Source organism: Bos taurus, chromosome 7, assembly GCF_002263795.3.
Source record: "Bos taurus isolate L1 Dominette 01449 registration number 42190680 breed Hereford chromosome 7, ARS-UCD2.0, whole genome shotgun sequence".
NCBI classification, from domain to species: Eukaryota; Metazoa; Chordata; class Mammalia; order Artiodactyla; family Bovidae; genus Bos; species Bos taurus.
In genome coordinates, this window is record NC_037334.1 from 14,608,915 (window position 1) to 14,623,877 (window position 14,963).

The 14,963-nt window shown below is 50.3% G+C and overlaps 1 protein-coding gene across 2 annotated transcripts in view; it reads left to right on the top strand.

The window, feature by feature from the left end:
• The first annotated feature begins 260 nt into the window (after nucleotides 1-260).
• The window catches only part of LOC528040 (complement C3), a 34,870-nt gene continuing 20,167 nt past the window's right edge, over nucleotides 261-14,963 (top strand). The window contains exons 1-24 of one of the 2 annotated variants that reach the window (XM_002688840.7): nucleotides 261-388; nucleotides 501-708; nucleotides 2,623-2,797; nucleotides 2,944-3,014; nucleotides 3,103-3,191; nucleotides 3,275-3,357; nucleotides 3,608-3,695; nucleotides 4,553-4,655; nucleotides 4,795-4,915; nucleotides 5,173-5,288; nucleotides 5,965-6,105; nucleotides 6,197-6,403; nucleotides 6,603-6,809; nucleotides 7,109-7,270; nucleotides 7,537-7,666; nucleotides 8,576-8,656; nucleotides 10,672-10,869; nucleotides 11,026-11,137; nucleotides 11,878-11,963; nucleotides 12,081-12,220; nucleotides 12,689-12,895; nucleotides 13,870-13,921; nucleotides 14,095-14,181; nucleotides 14,314-14,517. In XM_002688840.7, the coding sequence (XP_002688886.3) occupies nucleotides 318-388; nucleotides 501-708; nucleotides 2,623-2,797; nucleotides 2,944-3,014; nucleotides 3,103-3,191; nucleotides 3,275-3,357; nucleotides 3,608-3,695; nucleotides 4,553-4,655; nucleotides 4,795-4,915; nucleotides 5,173-5,288; nucleotides 5,965-6,105; nucleotides 6,197-6,403; nucleotides 6,603-6,809; nucleotides 7,109-7,270; nucleotides 7,537-7,666; nucleotides 8,576-8,656; nucleotides 10,672-10,869; nucleotides 11,026-11,137; nucleotides 11,878-11,963; nucleotides 12,081-12,220; nucleotides 12,689-12,895; nucleotides 13,870-13,921; nucleotides 14,095-14,181; nucleotides 14,314-14,517 (3,139 nt within the window). In that variant the 5' untranslated portion in view covers nucleotides 261-317. Of the gene's footprint in view, nucleotides 389-500; nucleotides 709-1,061; nucleotides 1,095-2,622; nucleotides 2,798-2,943; nucleotides 3,015-3,102; nucleotides 3,192-3,274; nucleotides 3,358-3,607; nucleotides 3,696-4,552; nucleotides 4,656-4,794; nucleotides 4,916-5,172; nucleotides 5,289-5,964; nucleotides 6,106-6,196; nucleotides 6,404-6,602; nucleotides 6,810-7,108; nucleotides 7,271-7,536; nucleotides 7,667-8,575; nucleotides 8,657-10,671; nucleotides 10,870-11,025; nucleotides 11,138-11,877; nucleotides 11,964-12,080; nucleotides 12,221-12,688; nucleotides 12,896-13,869; nucleotides 13,922-14,094; nucleotides 14,182-14,313; nucleotides 14,518-14,963 lie in introns of those variants that run through there. The other variant, XM_015472022.3, reaches the window with a different exon arrangement.

Genomic DNA, 14,963 nt, shown 5'->3' on the forward strand with positions numbered 1-14,963 from the left:
CCTGGGAAGTGACCTCCTTCCTGCTGTGGGAGCAGAGGGCTTCAGGATGAGACCCAGTGGCTGATGGGAAAGACAGCTCTCCCTACGCTCTGGCCCCCAAGGTGGGGGTGGGGCTGGAGTAGTCTCAGTGCAACTTTCCCTGACCCCGGACCCTGCAGAGCACTGGTTGAGAAGGGCAGAGCAGCCCCTCATCTTTCACTGGATTTATGGGAAGTTCCTCCCCTTGTTCGTTTAGATATTAACTCAACCAGGACAAGCCAAGGCAAACAGACCAGCGCTGAGGTGGACAAGAGGACAAGCATCTTCCACCCACCGCCATGGACGTGCCCTGGGGCCTGGGGTTGCTGCTTCTCCTCCTGGGGATCCCCATTGCCCAGGCTGAGCCGCTGTGAGTCAGAACTGAGGGGACCCGGCCGCTGGCATGATTCCTTGCATTTGACCCCAGTCCATTGCTTCCCCCACTTGAATCCTCCCATCCCCCCGTATATGTTCACTGGCAGGTACATCCTGGTGACCCCCCGGGTCCTGCGGATCGGCAGCCCAGAGACCATCCATGTGGAGGCTCATTCTGACTCCAGTGAGCCCCTCAGCCATCCCCTTGAGGTGAATCTCAGCGTGTGGGATTTCCCCATGAAGAATACTCGGGTGGCCAGGAGAGAGCTCGTTCTCTCAAAGGAAAACCACTTTATGGACCAAGCATCAGTGACGGTGGGTGACAGGCCAAGATGAGTGGGCTGGATATACTTACTGCTCCTCTTATGTCCTATTTTTTGTTTAACTTATTGAAGTATAGTTCATTTACAACGTTGTGTTAATTACTGCTGTACAGCAATAGGCTTCCCTGGTGGCTCAATGGTATAAAGTATCCACCAGCAGTGCAGGAGACTGGGATTCAACCCCTGGGCCAGGAAGATCCCCTGGAGAAGGGAATGGCTACCCACTCCAGTATTCTTGCCTGGAGAATTCCATGCATCAAGGAGCCTGGCAGGCTATAGTCCATAGGGTGGCAAAGAGTCACACACAACTGAGCGACTAACACTTTCTTTTTTTTTTTTTTCCAGAAAATCTCAGAGTAATCAACTGAAAGGTTAAAGGTGGGAAGGAGAAGATGGCTTTGTTTCAGGGTGAACAGTCTGAGCAAAGACCTGGAAGGGAGATGCAGCATGGTGGCTTGGGAAGCAGAAAAAGATTTTAAAATCTTTCTTATTAGGCCTCAGCTCAGTTGGTAAAGAATCAGCCTGCAATGCAGGAGACCCCAGTTTGATTCCTGGGTCAGAAAGATCCACTGGAGAAGGGATAGGCTATCCACTCCAGTATTCTTGGGTTTTCCTGGTGGCTCAGATGGTAAAGAATCCACCTGCAAGGCAGGAGACCTAGATTTGATCCCTGGGTTGGGAAGATCCCCTGGAGAAGGGAATGGGTACCCACTCCAGTATTCTGCCTGAAGAATTCCATGGACAGAAGAGGCTGGCAGGCTATAGTTCATGGGGCCACAAAGAGACACAACTGAGTGACTTCCACTTTTGTACGTTCTTTTTCATATTCTATTCTATTATGGTTTATCACAGGATTTTAAATAGAGTTCCCTGTGCTCTACAGTAGGACCTTGTGGTTTATCCATTCTATATATACCGGTTGGCATGCTCTATCCATTTAGAAATTCAAAGTCCCCTAAGTCTGGGCTCCAAGAAAGGCCTTGATTAGCCCACATGACACCTCTGTGCAAATCTAAAAAGAAATGATACCAATCAACTTACAAAACAGAAAGAGACTCACAGTATTGAGGAACGAACTTATTCTTGCCATGGGGGAAGGGTGTGGGGGAGGGATATTTAGGGAGTTTGGGATGGACATGTACACACTGCTGTGTTTAAAACGGGTAACCAACAAGGACCTGGGAGCTCTGTTCAATGTTATATGGCAGCCTGCATGGGAGGGGAGTTTATGGGAGGAGAGTTTGAGGAAGAATGCATACATGTATATGCATGGCTGAGTCCCTTCACGGTTCACTTGAAACTATCACAACATTGTTAATCGGCTATGCTGCTGCTGCTGCTGCTGCTAAGTCGCGTCAGTCGTGTCCGACTCTGTGCGACCCCAGAGACGGCAGCCCACCAGGCTCCCCCGTCCCTGGGATTCTCCAGGCAAGAACACTGGAGTGGGTTGCCATTTCCTTCTCCAATGCATGAAAGTGAAAAGTGAAAGTGAAGTCGCTCAGTCGTGTCCGACTCTTAGCGACCCCATAGACTGCAGCCCACCAGGCTCCTCCATCCATGGGATTTTCCAGGCAAGAGTACTGGAGTGGGGTGCCATTGCCTTCTCCGTAATCGGCTATACCCCAACACAAAATAAAAAGTTTAAAATAAAGTAAATCATAGCTTGAGATTTGAAAGAATAAAAGGCGCCCTCTGCTGGTGACTTGGGAAACAGTCTAAACGGGATTGCATCCGCGCCGGATGCACTAGCTCGGCAGCAACCTGGGCATTGCACGCTGGAACCTTGCCCCCAACGGCAGAACCAGAGAGCTCCCATTCAATTGCTTCTCCAACACCTGGTCCAGGGCTTTGCCCGCAAGGATGGAGACCCCAGCAGACCCTGAGGAGTGTGGGCATCTCTCCCCAGATTCCCGAGGACCTGGTCTACCCCCCAAAACCCGGGATGCAGTATGTCATCATCGAGGCAAACTGGGCGCCCACCTCAGTTTCCTCATCCATGAATAAGCTGGTGTTGGTGGCTCCCCACGCTGGATACATCTTCATCCAGATGGACAAGACCATCTACACTCCCGAGCAATCAGGTGCAGCCCCCCTGGGCCCCATGTTCCACTTCCCAAGGTGTCCTTCTGTCCAAGGCCCCCCTCCCTCACCGCCCAAGATCCTCATGACGATACCCACCCCCTCTCCAAACCCTAGCCCACGCTCAGAATCTTCCCTCCTTCTCTAGTTCAATACCGGGTGTACACCGTGAACCACAGGATGGATCCTGTGTCCAGGACTTTCACTCTGGACATCAAGGTGACCTCTCCTGAGGGGAGGGTGGACCCCAGGTTCTATCACGTGCTGGAAGGCTGGGGCATGAACCGCCTGCTTTCCATTCCTGCAGAACCCGGAGGGGATTGCTGTGATCAGCAAGGATCTCCTGCCGGATAATGGTGTCTACATAGATTCCTTCACCCTCCCAGAGCGTATCAGGTACCCTGCCAGGAGCTCTAGAGATGGAGTGGGGGCAGGTCTTCCTTCTCAGGCTCCAACTCTCCTAACTCTTTGTGCCTCAGTATTGGGACCTGGACCATTGAAGCCAGTTACCAAACGGCTCCCAAGCAGAAGTTCAAGACAGGCTTTGAAGTGAAGGAGTATGGTGAGAAGGGTGTGCCGGGGAGGACAAGGTGGGTCTCCACAAGGAGTGGAGCTGGAAATGCAAAGAAGGTCTCATGGTGCATGTTCCATGTGCCAGGGCCTGAGCTGGGGGCTGGTGAACAGGACCATGTGTCCAGCCCACCAGGGCTGCCAGAAGCATTGAGGAAGGAGCAAGTGGGGCGGGGAAGGGATGGGAGTGGGGCAGGCACAGTGAAATGCTGAGGGTAAGTAACTCTCTTTACTCCACCCAGTGCTCCCATCTTTTGAGGTCCAGCTGACACCCAACAAGACTTTCTTCTACCTCAGGGATGAGGTTCTGGGTGTGAATATCCAGGCCCGGTGAGTCCCTTTACCCCTAGCCTGGCCAGAGGACCAGGGAGGCCAAGAAGCTGAATGGGCAGAGAAATGAGCCCTTCTGTAGCTCTTAAGGTATAAGAGAGACACTCTGCCACCCATGAGACATTCTTGTCCTGTGAGGTTGTGCACATCACCCCCTAGGTCTCCAGGGTTGCACAAGCCACCTTGTCTTCATAACGGAGTTACACCATATCTCACGGTTCGGACCGTCTCTGAAGATCCATGAGGTCTCATAGGCACCTTTGCCATCTCCTGAGATTGTCCAGGTCATTTCTGGAGCTCAACGAAGCTGCAAATGCTACATTCGCTGCCTTTTGGAATTTTACAGACCATCTCCACAGCTCTATAAGGCTGTACAGGCCATGTTGTCTGCCTAGGGTTGTAGTGGCCATGTCTGTCACTTCTTGACATTATATAGACCACTTCTTCAACTCTATCATCCTACACAGGTCTCGTAGACTGCCTGATGAGGCTTCACAGGCTGCCTTTGCCACCCCAGGGTTGTTCAGACTTCCCTGTGGCTCCATATGGCTGTGCAGCCTACCTCTACCATCCTGGGAGGTTGCATAGGCCACATCTGCAACCCAACAAGACTTCATGGGGTTCTTTTGTCACCTCCCAGGCTTGTGTTGGTCAGTAATGGAATCATCTTAGTCACCAGGGGCCCCCTCTGCCCTTCCCAAGTGTTACAGCCTTTCCTCCAGCTCCATGAGGTCCTACAGGCTGTGTCTGCAGACACATGAGGTCGTGTCTGCGGGCAAACACATGAGGTCGTGTCTGCAGACTCATGAGGTTGTGAGGGTGCTTCAGAGCTAGTGAGATGGATATCTATCCTCCAGGTATATATTCAACAAGCCAGTGGATGGACATGCTCTGGCCATCTTCGGGGTGAAGCAGGACTCCCGTCGGATCCCCATCCAAAGCTCCCTGCAGAGGGTGGAGGTGATTGAGACTTACCCCTCTGCTATCTGTCCTCCCCCACCTCCTCTCCCCTCTTTCCCCTTCTCCCACCTCCCTTCCTTTGACTATCCCCTACTTCCCAAGAAACCATCTCCTCTCCTCTCTCCTACTCTGAGAGCAGATCTCTCAAGGCCATGGCCACATCTCCCTCCAGAAGGACACACTGATGGCTGCCTTCCAAGGCTCAGAAGAGGACTTCATTGGGGCCTCAATCTTTGTCAACGTCACTGTCTTCTCCTCAGGTGCCATCCTCACCTGGGCCCCCTGGCTAAGCTCACGACCCTGTGTCCTTTTCCAACCCAGGCACTCCACCTATGTGACCTCAGGCCAGCTCCTTAGCAGAGAAATTGGGAAATACCAGAAGGACTGGGAGGAGTCGAAATTGTGTTACCATCTTATCTTGCCTTCACCAAGTGGTGCCTTCCGTACCAGCAGCCCTGCTTCTTCCCCAAGAAACTTAACATCTGCTGCAGATTTCATGGTCCCCATGTCTCTCCAGGGGGTGAGATGGTCCAGACCGAGATCTCTGGGGTGAAGATTGTTCGGAGCCCATACAACATCAAGTTCATCAAGACACCCCAGTATTTCAAGCCGGGGATGCCATTCAGCTTTAGGGTCAGAGTCTGGGTTTACTCCACTCAGGGACTCAGGGCCCCCCTTCCCTGAAACAGACCTTCCCAGGAGACAAAATCCCACACTGGATTCACCTGCCTCCCAGAAATTCATTTGTCTAAGAATTGAGTCCATCATGTCTCCAGACCTATCCCAGGGTTCCCTCAAGTCGTAACTCAAATCCCCCCAAAGCACAGAGATGGCTCCAGAATTTCTCCAAAGATGGAGGGGGGATGGTTACAGACCACAGTCAGGCTAGAAGGTGGTGCTTAGACATTTATCTTGAGACTGCATTTGCACAGAAAGTGTGCTATTTTTGTATACATTCTTTTGGGATGATTTTGAGATGTCTGGTGGGGCATTATAAAAGCTGGTGACAATCCTACTCCAAGCTTTCCCCAAGCCCTGCATGACTCCTCCTATGCTTTTCACCCTCAATCCCCCCCACCCCTACCCACCTGGCACACAAACCCCAGGGCTGCCACATCTGGCTTTACTCTGCAAAACTCTAAGGGGCGCCATTCATTGGCACTAAATGAGTGGTGCTCCTGGTGTCGTTCAGTGCACAACTTGTACAGCTGTACAAAGCAGTCTTATCCAGGCTGCCTTCACAGTTCCCACCTCTTACCTAAGGCCACCCTCAGGCCTGTCCTTGATCTCACACCAGATTCCACCCCAGGTCTTCGTCTCAAATCCTGATGGGTCCCCAGCTTCCAAAGTCCTCGTCAGCTGCACAAATGTGAAAGTACACACCACACCACGTGGTGAGGCTACTCTGGTCATCAACACAGAAGCAAATCTGAAGGAGCTCACTATCCAGGTACCAAACTTACAGGGAAGGGATAGTGGGGCTGGGATTTTGTAAGCTAGACGAGTTATTGAGGGGTTTACTTGTCCATCACTCTCCCGAGGTAAAAACTGAGGCACCAATCCAGCCAGAGGAGCAGGCTTCAGCCAGTATGACAGCTCGGCCTTACTCAACTCAAGATGAGTCAGGGAACTTCCTGCACATTGATGTGAAGGCATTGAGCACAGAAGTTGGCAGCAACCTCCAACTGAACCTCAACACAAATCGAGATTCTTCTGTCAGTAACAAGATCACTCGCTTCACCATCCTGGTGAGGGGCTGGACTTGCACTGAGGAATTCTTTCTCTGGTACAACCCTGGCAAGCTGAGTTGGTGGGAACCATGTGGGATGGACTCAGACCTAAGGGTGGGCTGAAGCAAAGGGACTATGGGCCTCCTTTTTGGGCTGGGATGGCCTTGGGGAAGGGCTGGTCCTGTCCTTCTCATCCTTAGTCTCCCTTGTCTCCAAGGTCTTGAGTAAGGGTCAGATTGTGCATGCCAAAGAATTAAAAAATCATGGGAGTGTCTTCGCATCCACCATTATTGATGTGACTTCCAAGATGCTGCCCTCCTTCCGCATTCTGGCCTTTTATTTACTGCCCAAGGGGACAGGACAGGACCCTGAACTGGTGGCTGATTCCATTTTGATTGATGTGAATGACAAATGCCAGGAGAAGGTGAGCCTAACTCCTTATAGTTGTACACCACCATCATAATTCTTGGGAGATAGTCTGTACAAATTTAAGGGCTCTCAGCCTGGGGGCAAGGGAGAGGAAGAGGAAGTGATGTGGCATTAAAAGCTCAACCTCAGAGGTGAAGAAGATGCAAGTAAGTGTGCAGAGTTGAGACTGGCCTGGTGGAGTTCCCAGATGCACCATCAGAGCTGCAGGGAGCATGGACTTGAAAGTGGACTTCAGGAAACCCCTTGGTGACCTATGAGCCTCTTTTCCTCACATCTCTCTTTTTCCTTGTTTAGTTGAAGATTGGCTTGCAGAACGAAGCATATGTCCAGCCTATACAACCAAGCAGCTTGGTGGCATTGAAGGTTACAGGTGATGCAGAAGCCACAGTGGGGCTAGTAGCTGTGGACAAGGCTGTCCATATCTTGAACAGCAAGCACAAGTTCACACAGAAGAAGGTAAGAGCACGTGGGCTTTGAGCCAAAAGATTTCCTGGAGATTCTAGCTGGAGCCTCAGTTTCTTCACCTATTAAATGGGTAATATTGGTGATTGCAAAGATTCAAGGAGCCTGTGGATGGCATAGAAGTTGGCAGGTGGTAAGAGCTCAATAAATTGATGATGGTATGAAAATTATTATTTGAACCAGCAATTACAGTGTACCATTGCACCTTCCCTGGAGGGGTAATACAAGCTCCAAATCCAGGGTCCTCTCTCGACCCTCAGATCTGGGATACGGTAGAGGAACATGACATTGGCTGCACAGCAGGCAGTGGGAAAGACAGACTTGCCGTGTTCAAGGATGCTGGATTGGACATGAAGATGAGCACAGGGATGGACACTTTGGCGAGCACAGGTACAGATTGGGGACAGGAGGAGGGTAGAGGAAGGGAAAGTGCTATCCAGTGGTTAGGCACATGGACTTTGGTGTGAAGCAGATGAGCTAAAATCTAGGATGCTGCCACTTACCATAGGTCAGTCATATTTCCTCTCTGATTCTCAATTTATCTGACCATAAAATATACATAGTAATATGTATATGTATAGAAGTAACTCACTGTGTGCTAATTAAGATGCAATTTTAGCCATGTGTATCAGAGATACAAATTAACATTGTCTTAAACAAGGGAGACGTTTATTTCTTGCTCAATAACAGGCCAGAGATTATTTTGGGACTCAGGCTCCTTCAAGCTTATTGCTCTGTTGTATCCCAAGATGGAGGCTTATTAGGACCTCCTGCCAGGCACCAGGACAAAGGGACTTGAGAAGAAGACACTTCTCTCTCATCTTATTGGCCAAAATTCAGTCACACAGCCCATCTAGATGCAAGGGAGGCTGGGAAATGTAGTATTCATTTCTGAGTGATACATTAAAGATGGAGGCTTAAATGCCACAAGCCACAGGGGAGAATGGATATATGGAGACAACTAGGCATATCTTCTTTCAGCTATAAACCGTGAAAACAATAATGATTTTTATTTACTGCAAGCTGGAGCCTGCACTAAGTACTTTTATATGCATGATCTCACAGATAGAACTATGATTATTCCATTTTACGCAGCTGAAGAAATTGAAACCCAGAGAGGTTAAGTGACTTGCTGAAGACTGCACAGCTTTTAAGTGTCAAAACTTGAATGTGAAGAGGCTATGAGATAAAATGAGGTGATGCATATGAAGCACTGGGTAGGCAGTAAGCACCCAGTAAGTATCAAGAATGTGGATAACAATCTTGACTTATCCTCTCATTCTTCCCTCTGACTCCCAGACTGGCACTGCCCACCAAGCCCCTCTCCCAGCCATCGCCGCCGCCGCTCCTTGAAGAGGTTGGAGACCAAGAGGAAAGCAGGTTAGTACTAAAGCTGGATGTGGCCCTCTTGGCTCCCTGCTGCTGCTGCTGCTGCTAAGTTGCTTCAGTCGTGTCCGACTCTGTGCGACCCCATAGACGGCAGCCTACCAGGCTCCCCCGTCCCTGGGGTTCTCCAGGCAAGAACACTGGAGTGGGTTGCCATTTCCTTCTCCAATGCATGAAAGTGAAAAGTGAAAGTGAAGTCACTCAGTCGTGTCCGACTCTTCACGACCCCATGGGCTGCAGCCTACCAGGCTCCTCTGTCCATGGGAGTTTCCAGACAAGAGTACTGGAGTGGGTTGCCATTGCCCTACCAGGGCTTAGAACAGAAAACTGAAACCACTCTAGATACTCCAATGAGGAGAGGAGTGACTTAATGATGGAAGTTTAGTGCTTTGAAATTCATTAGCTGAGCTTTGGAAATGAAGTTGGAAAGGTGTTTGCTGGGACTCAAGGTCATGCCACTGGAGATCTTGCAATGCACAAAATCTCAGGAAATTGCTGTCAATATCCCTTGGGAAGCTGATGGGTCAATAATGAAACACAGAATTATGCCTGCTACAGAAACAGATGGTAGCCCACCTATCAACTACCACTGATGGTAGGGAAAATGGTCCCCACCTCTCTTCCACCTTCCAAATCCTATACAAGAGCGTCTGAAAAGTGAAAGTGAAATGGAATTCTCCAGGCAAGAATACTGGAGTGAGTAGCCATTACCTTCTCCAGGGGATCTTCCCAACTCAGAGATCAAACCCCGGTCTCCAGCATTGCAGGCAGATCTTTTACCATCTGAGCCACCAGGAAAGCCCACACAGGAGTTTCTAGATGGCAGGATCTCGTTCCATCCAGCACCCTAGCAGCAAGGGAGTCTGGAAATGTAGTTTTTAGATGTCTAGAGTCTGTGATACTGAAAGGGGAAAAGGATAACATGTAGACGAAGACCAGGGTGTGGTGAATCAAGAAGTCTAGAGCTGAAGGAAGATGGGAGGTAAAACTAGGTGTTTTTAGAAGATGGATTCTATGAATATTAGACTTTTCAGTCTCTTTGAGCAGTGCTAATTACTTTGTGGGTTTAAATAAAGGGGAAATAAGTGAAGTCTAATAAAAATTTAGGTAAAACGCTGTCTAATTTCAATATCAAAAATTCTGCTAACCTTCATGGAAAAGTACATATTATAAACTGTTGTTATATTTATGATAACAATCAGTCATATTACTTAACTATAGATGTGCTAATCACGTTATATGGTAGATGGCAAGATTTTTAAACTGCTGTAATATTTTAATCTTTAAGTGCACTCCTTCAGTTGGCTAATTTAGAAGCCTTTCAACTTGGCATCATACTCTACAGCAAGTTTTGTGTTTTCATTTTTTAAAAATACACAGTAAAACCAAGAGTCAAAATTGCATCTTTTTAAGGCTTATTTATTTACTTTTGGTTGTGCTGGGTCTTCGTTACTGCAGGCAGCTTTCTCTAGTTGCAGAGAGCAGGGGCCAAGCTCTAGTTGCCATGCGCAGGCTTCTCACTGAGGTGGCTTCTCTTGTTGCGGAGCACAAGCTCCGGGGCACAGGCCTAGCAGTTGTGGTGCACGGTCTTAGTTGCCCTGTGGCTTGTGAAATCTTCCCAGATCAGGGATCAAACCTGTGTCCCCTGCACTGACGGGCAGATTCCTAGTCACTGCACCACCAGGGGAGTCCCAAAATTACATCTTTAATAAATAAACATGGCATTGCCAATCCCCGTCCAAAAGCAAGGAGGAAGAGCAATGCTTCTGAGCTCTGTGACCCTAGGCCAGTGAATTGATCTCTCTGTGCTCAACTTCCTCATTAGAACACATCACAAGGGAAGGGTTCAATGTGAAGCTTCAGGGGAAAGATATAGCAAAGCTCTAGGGACAGCATTTCCAGAGATGTGGCTAAACAGAGGTCGAGTGTCATGGTGCTTAGGTGGATGGGTCCCTGCTTCCTCAGGTCCCTCCCAGCCCTTCCTCTGTCCCTCTAACTCTGGCCTGCAGTGAACAAGTTCAAGACAGAGCTGGAGCAGAAGTGCTGTGAGGCTGGGCTCCGGGAGAACCCAGTGGGGCTGTCATGTAAGGAGAGGATCCAGCATGTCCGCCATGGACCAGTCTGCATCACTGCCTTCCTGAGCTGCTGCCAGCTGTCTGAGACCCTGACTCGGGAGGCCCGAGAGGAGCAGCTGCTTCTGGGGACAAGTGAGGGGGCCATGGCAGGAGGCACAGGGTTGGGAGGGCTCCACTGAGGGGGTGTGGAGTGCGATGGAGGGTTGGAGTGGGAGGACCCCACTGAAGGGTCTGCTGGGTCATGGGAGATGTGCAGAGGAGACCCTGCCCGGCATCTGCCCCCTGCAGCGGATGAAGATGATGATTTAGATGACTTCTTCCTGGAGGACGAGCCTGTCCGGAGCGTGTTCCCTGAAAGTTGGTTCTGGAAGACCATTACTCTGCCAAAAACCACACAAGGGTAGGATTATGACCCTCATGTCAGCCTCTGGTCCCTGGCCCTTCCATGCATTATCAGGGGATGTGGAGTCTTCCCAGACCAGGGATCGAACCTGTATCCCCTGCTTAGGCAGGCAGATTCCTAACCACTGCACTACCAGGGAAGTCCCAAGATTGCGTCTTTAATAAGTAAACATGGCACTGCCCATCCCTCTCCGAAAGAAAGGAGGAAGAGAAACAGAAGCAGCAGCAGCAGCATAAATTCCACTCCCAGCTCTGCCGCTCGTGAGCTGTGTGACCCTGGGCCAGTGTATTGAGCTCTTTGTAGCTCAACTTCTCTGCAAGTTGAATGCTTCTAAATTAGCTAACTGAAGGAATGCACTTAAAGATTAAAAAATATAACAATTTAACCATCTTATTGTCTACCACATAACATGATTAGAACAGCCATAGGTCAGTAATATAACTTGATTGTTGCTGTAAATGAAACTGTTCATATTATGTACTTTTTTCAGGGCCAATGCTCCTGGGGTGATACTGAGCTCTCAGAATCGTCCCATGCCTTCCTGGATGGGGATAAAGATCCCAGTGGGTTCCCCTCCCAAATCATGGCCCTCTAAGGAAAATGTCTCTAATTGGGTGACTCACTGACCCATCCATAGTAATGTTAAGCCCAAGACAGTGACCCTCAAATCAGAGGCTCTGTCTAGGCAGCACAGACTCATCATGTCCCTTCCATCCACCCCCTGGGGCTTCCTGCAGCATCTCCCACTACACCACCCACGTGACCATGCCTGATTCCATCACCACATGGCAGTTCGTGGCTGTCAGCATCAAGACTGGACAAGGTGACCCCACAAGCCCAGTGCTGAGGAAACAGGAGAACAATGGCCCTGACCAGCCCCCCACCCCCACTCCCAGGACAGTTGGCCTTTGCTTGACCGCGAGTGCTCTCCTGGTTCTAGGTCTTTGCGTCTCAGATCCCTTTGAGCTGACAGTTATGAAACCCTTCTTTGTGGATCTTAAGTTGCCCTTCTCCGTGATCAGGAACGAGCAAGTCCAGATCCAAGCTGTGCTGTACAATTTCTTGCAGCAGTCAGTCAAGGTGAAGCCCCCAGACTTCCCCCTGTCCCTTCAAACATATCTGTTGGTGTGTTTTATGAAAAGGGATGGAGTGTGTCCATTTACCGAAGGGGCCACTGAAGTGGCAGCCTTTTTGCGAAAGCATCTAAGACATTTTCTCATTTAAGCCTCACAATAACCCCAGGAGATGGATGCTCTGGCCATTCTCAGTTTAGAGATAATTGCTTCCTGAGGTTACACCGCACCCAAGAGACAGAAGCCTGGCATGCTGCAGTCCATGGGGTCACAAAGAGTTGAACACTTAGAGACTGAACATCAACAACAAGTGAAAGAAGGGGTGTGAACCCAGGCGGGGTCTTTACTCTCAACCACTATGCTACGTTGTCACGTACTCAGGAATCTCAGGATGGAGGCAGGGAGGAGACTGTGACTTTAGGGTCCTGGGCCTCCTCAGGCAATCAAGATCCCCTAACCGTGCCCTCTGCCGCAGGTCCGAGTAGAGTTCCCTCACAAGGAGTCATTATGCAGCGCAGCAAAGCCAGATGCCCCTTCCCGCCGGATAGTGGCCGTGCCCCCCTTCTCCTCCAAGGTGGTGCCCTTCGTGCTCCTTCCACTTGAAATAGGCAAAGTGGATGTGGAGGTCAAGGCCAGAGGCTCTGTGGTCCAGGACCACGTGAGGAAGACACTCCTGGTCCAGGTAATGGGCACTCCCCAGCCCTTCCTGCCCATGTAGACAGTGGGGTGTCTACACTTGGGGCTCCAGGCTGTGTGATCGTGGGAGGGGGTGGTGGTTCCAAGATCAACAAACAGGCAGAAGTGAGGGGCGTGACAATGATTTAAAAGTTCAATCACAAAGCCCCCCACTTTGGGACTTTGGAGTCAGGCTTGGGTTCAAACCTTGTGTCTGCTGTGTGACCTTGGGCAGCTTACTTAACTTCTCTGAGCCTCATTTGCAGGAAGAATAATCCTCATAGCCATGAGTGATCAGAGAGCTGTGAACATTACACACAACCAGTGCCTGACCCATCAGTAATAATATTTTATTTACTTGACAAACACGTGTTTAATACTTAGGATATAGCACTTTGAAAATATTAACTCATTGAGCCTTCAGAACAACTCTGTGAGGTAGGAATTATTATCCTCTCCCTTTTATGGATGGGAAAAGTGAGGCACAGGGGGAAGAAGTATTTTGTCCAAAGTCGTGCAGCAAAAGAGCTGGGATTTGAACCTAGTTATCTGGGCTCCAGAGTCTCTGGTCTTTTTTGTTTGTTTGTTTGTTTGGGCTGTGCTGGATCTTTGTTGCTGCTGGTCGGCTTTCTCTAGTTGCAGCAAGTAGGGTTACTCTCTATTTGTGGTGCATGGCCTTCTCATTGTGGTGGCTTCTCCTGGTGCAGAGCACTGGCTCTAGGGTTCAGTGCCAGCACTCTAGGGTCCAGCTCTAGGCTCAGTAGTTGTGATCCATAGACTTAGTTGCCTCAAAGCATATGGAATTTTCCCAGACCAGGGATTGAACCCATGTCCCCTGCATTAGCAGGAGGAGTCTTAACCATTGAACCACCAGGAAAGACTGAGTCTGCTCTTTATGGCTAAGCAAGACTTCCTCTTACCGTCATTATGAATGTCATTATGACTATTGCTTTTAACCTGCTTCTTCATTGCATCCTACAGGCAGGGGGTCAGATTGAGCAAATATCCCAAAGCTTCCTCCTGAACCCCCAAGGTTTGTGGGGTTTTCATGAGGCTTGTGGGATCCTGGGGCCATGCTCTGGTGTAGGGAAGATCTGAAATGAGGGGGTCTGGCTAAGTGGGCAGTCTGAGCTTCTCCCAAAGTCTACACACCCTGACCTCCCCAGTCCCAGAGCCCACTCATCACACAAGGCTGTGCCTGCTCAGGTCAGACCAAGACGCAGCTGGTGCCAAAACAAGAATTCTTGAACAAGATCCCCAACACAGAGGCGGACGTGTTTGTCAGCGTCCAAGGTACCTAGGAAACAGAGCTGGCTCCTGTGGGGGCTGGGGTAGGGGGTGGGGGTGTGTGCCGGCTCCTCCAGAGCCCGCCTGGGCACAGAGTGATGGGGGAGACCTGGTGCTTAGACTCTGCCCACCTGACAGGTGACATCCTTGGCGAGACCATCCTGGGGACCCTGACACCCAGTGAAACATGGCGGCTGCTGAGGATCCCGTCTGGCTGCCCCGAGCAGACGCTGAGCTCCCTGACACCCGTGGTCATCCTGACGCGTTACCTGGATTCCACAGGCCAGTGGAACAAGGTTGGGGTGGAGCTCAGGGAGCAGGTGATGAAGAACCTTGCCAGAGGTGAGAGCGGGTCTCCTCCTGGGACCTTGATGAGGGTGTCTGAATCTCTCAGGCAGAGTGCCGAGGTACCCTTGGAGCTGAAGGAGGCCCCCACTCGACCCTCCTAGACAATAGCATCCAAATTCTGACTCCCAGGGGACTTCCCTGGTGCACCAGTAGTTAAGACTCCACACTTCCAGTGCAGGGGGCATGGGTTGGCTCCTTGATTACAAGTGTGTGTGTGGTGTGCATGCTCAGTCGTTCAGTCATGTCCGACTCTTTTGCAACCCTATGGACTATAGTCTGCCAGCCTCCTCTGTCCATGGGATTCTCCAGACAAGAATACCGGAGTGGGTTGCCACGGCCTCCTCCAGGGGATCTTCCTAACCCAGGGTTCAAAACTGCATCTCTTGCATCTCCTGCCCTGGCAGGCAACTTCTTTACCACTGAGCTACCTGGGAAGCCCT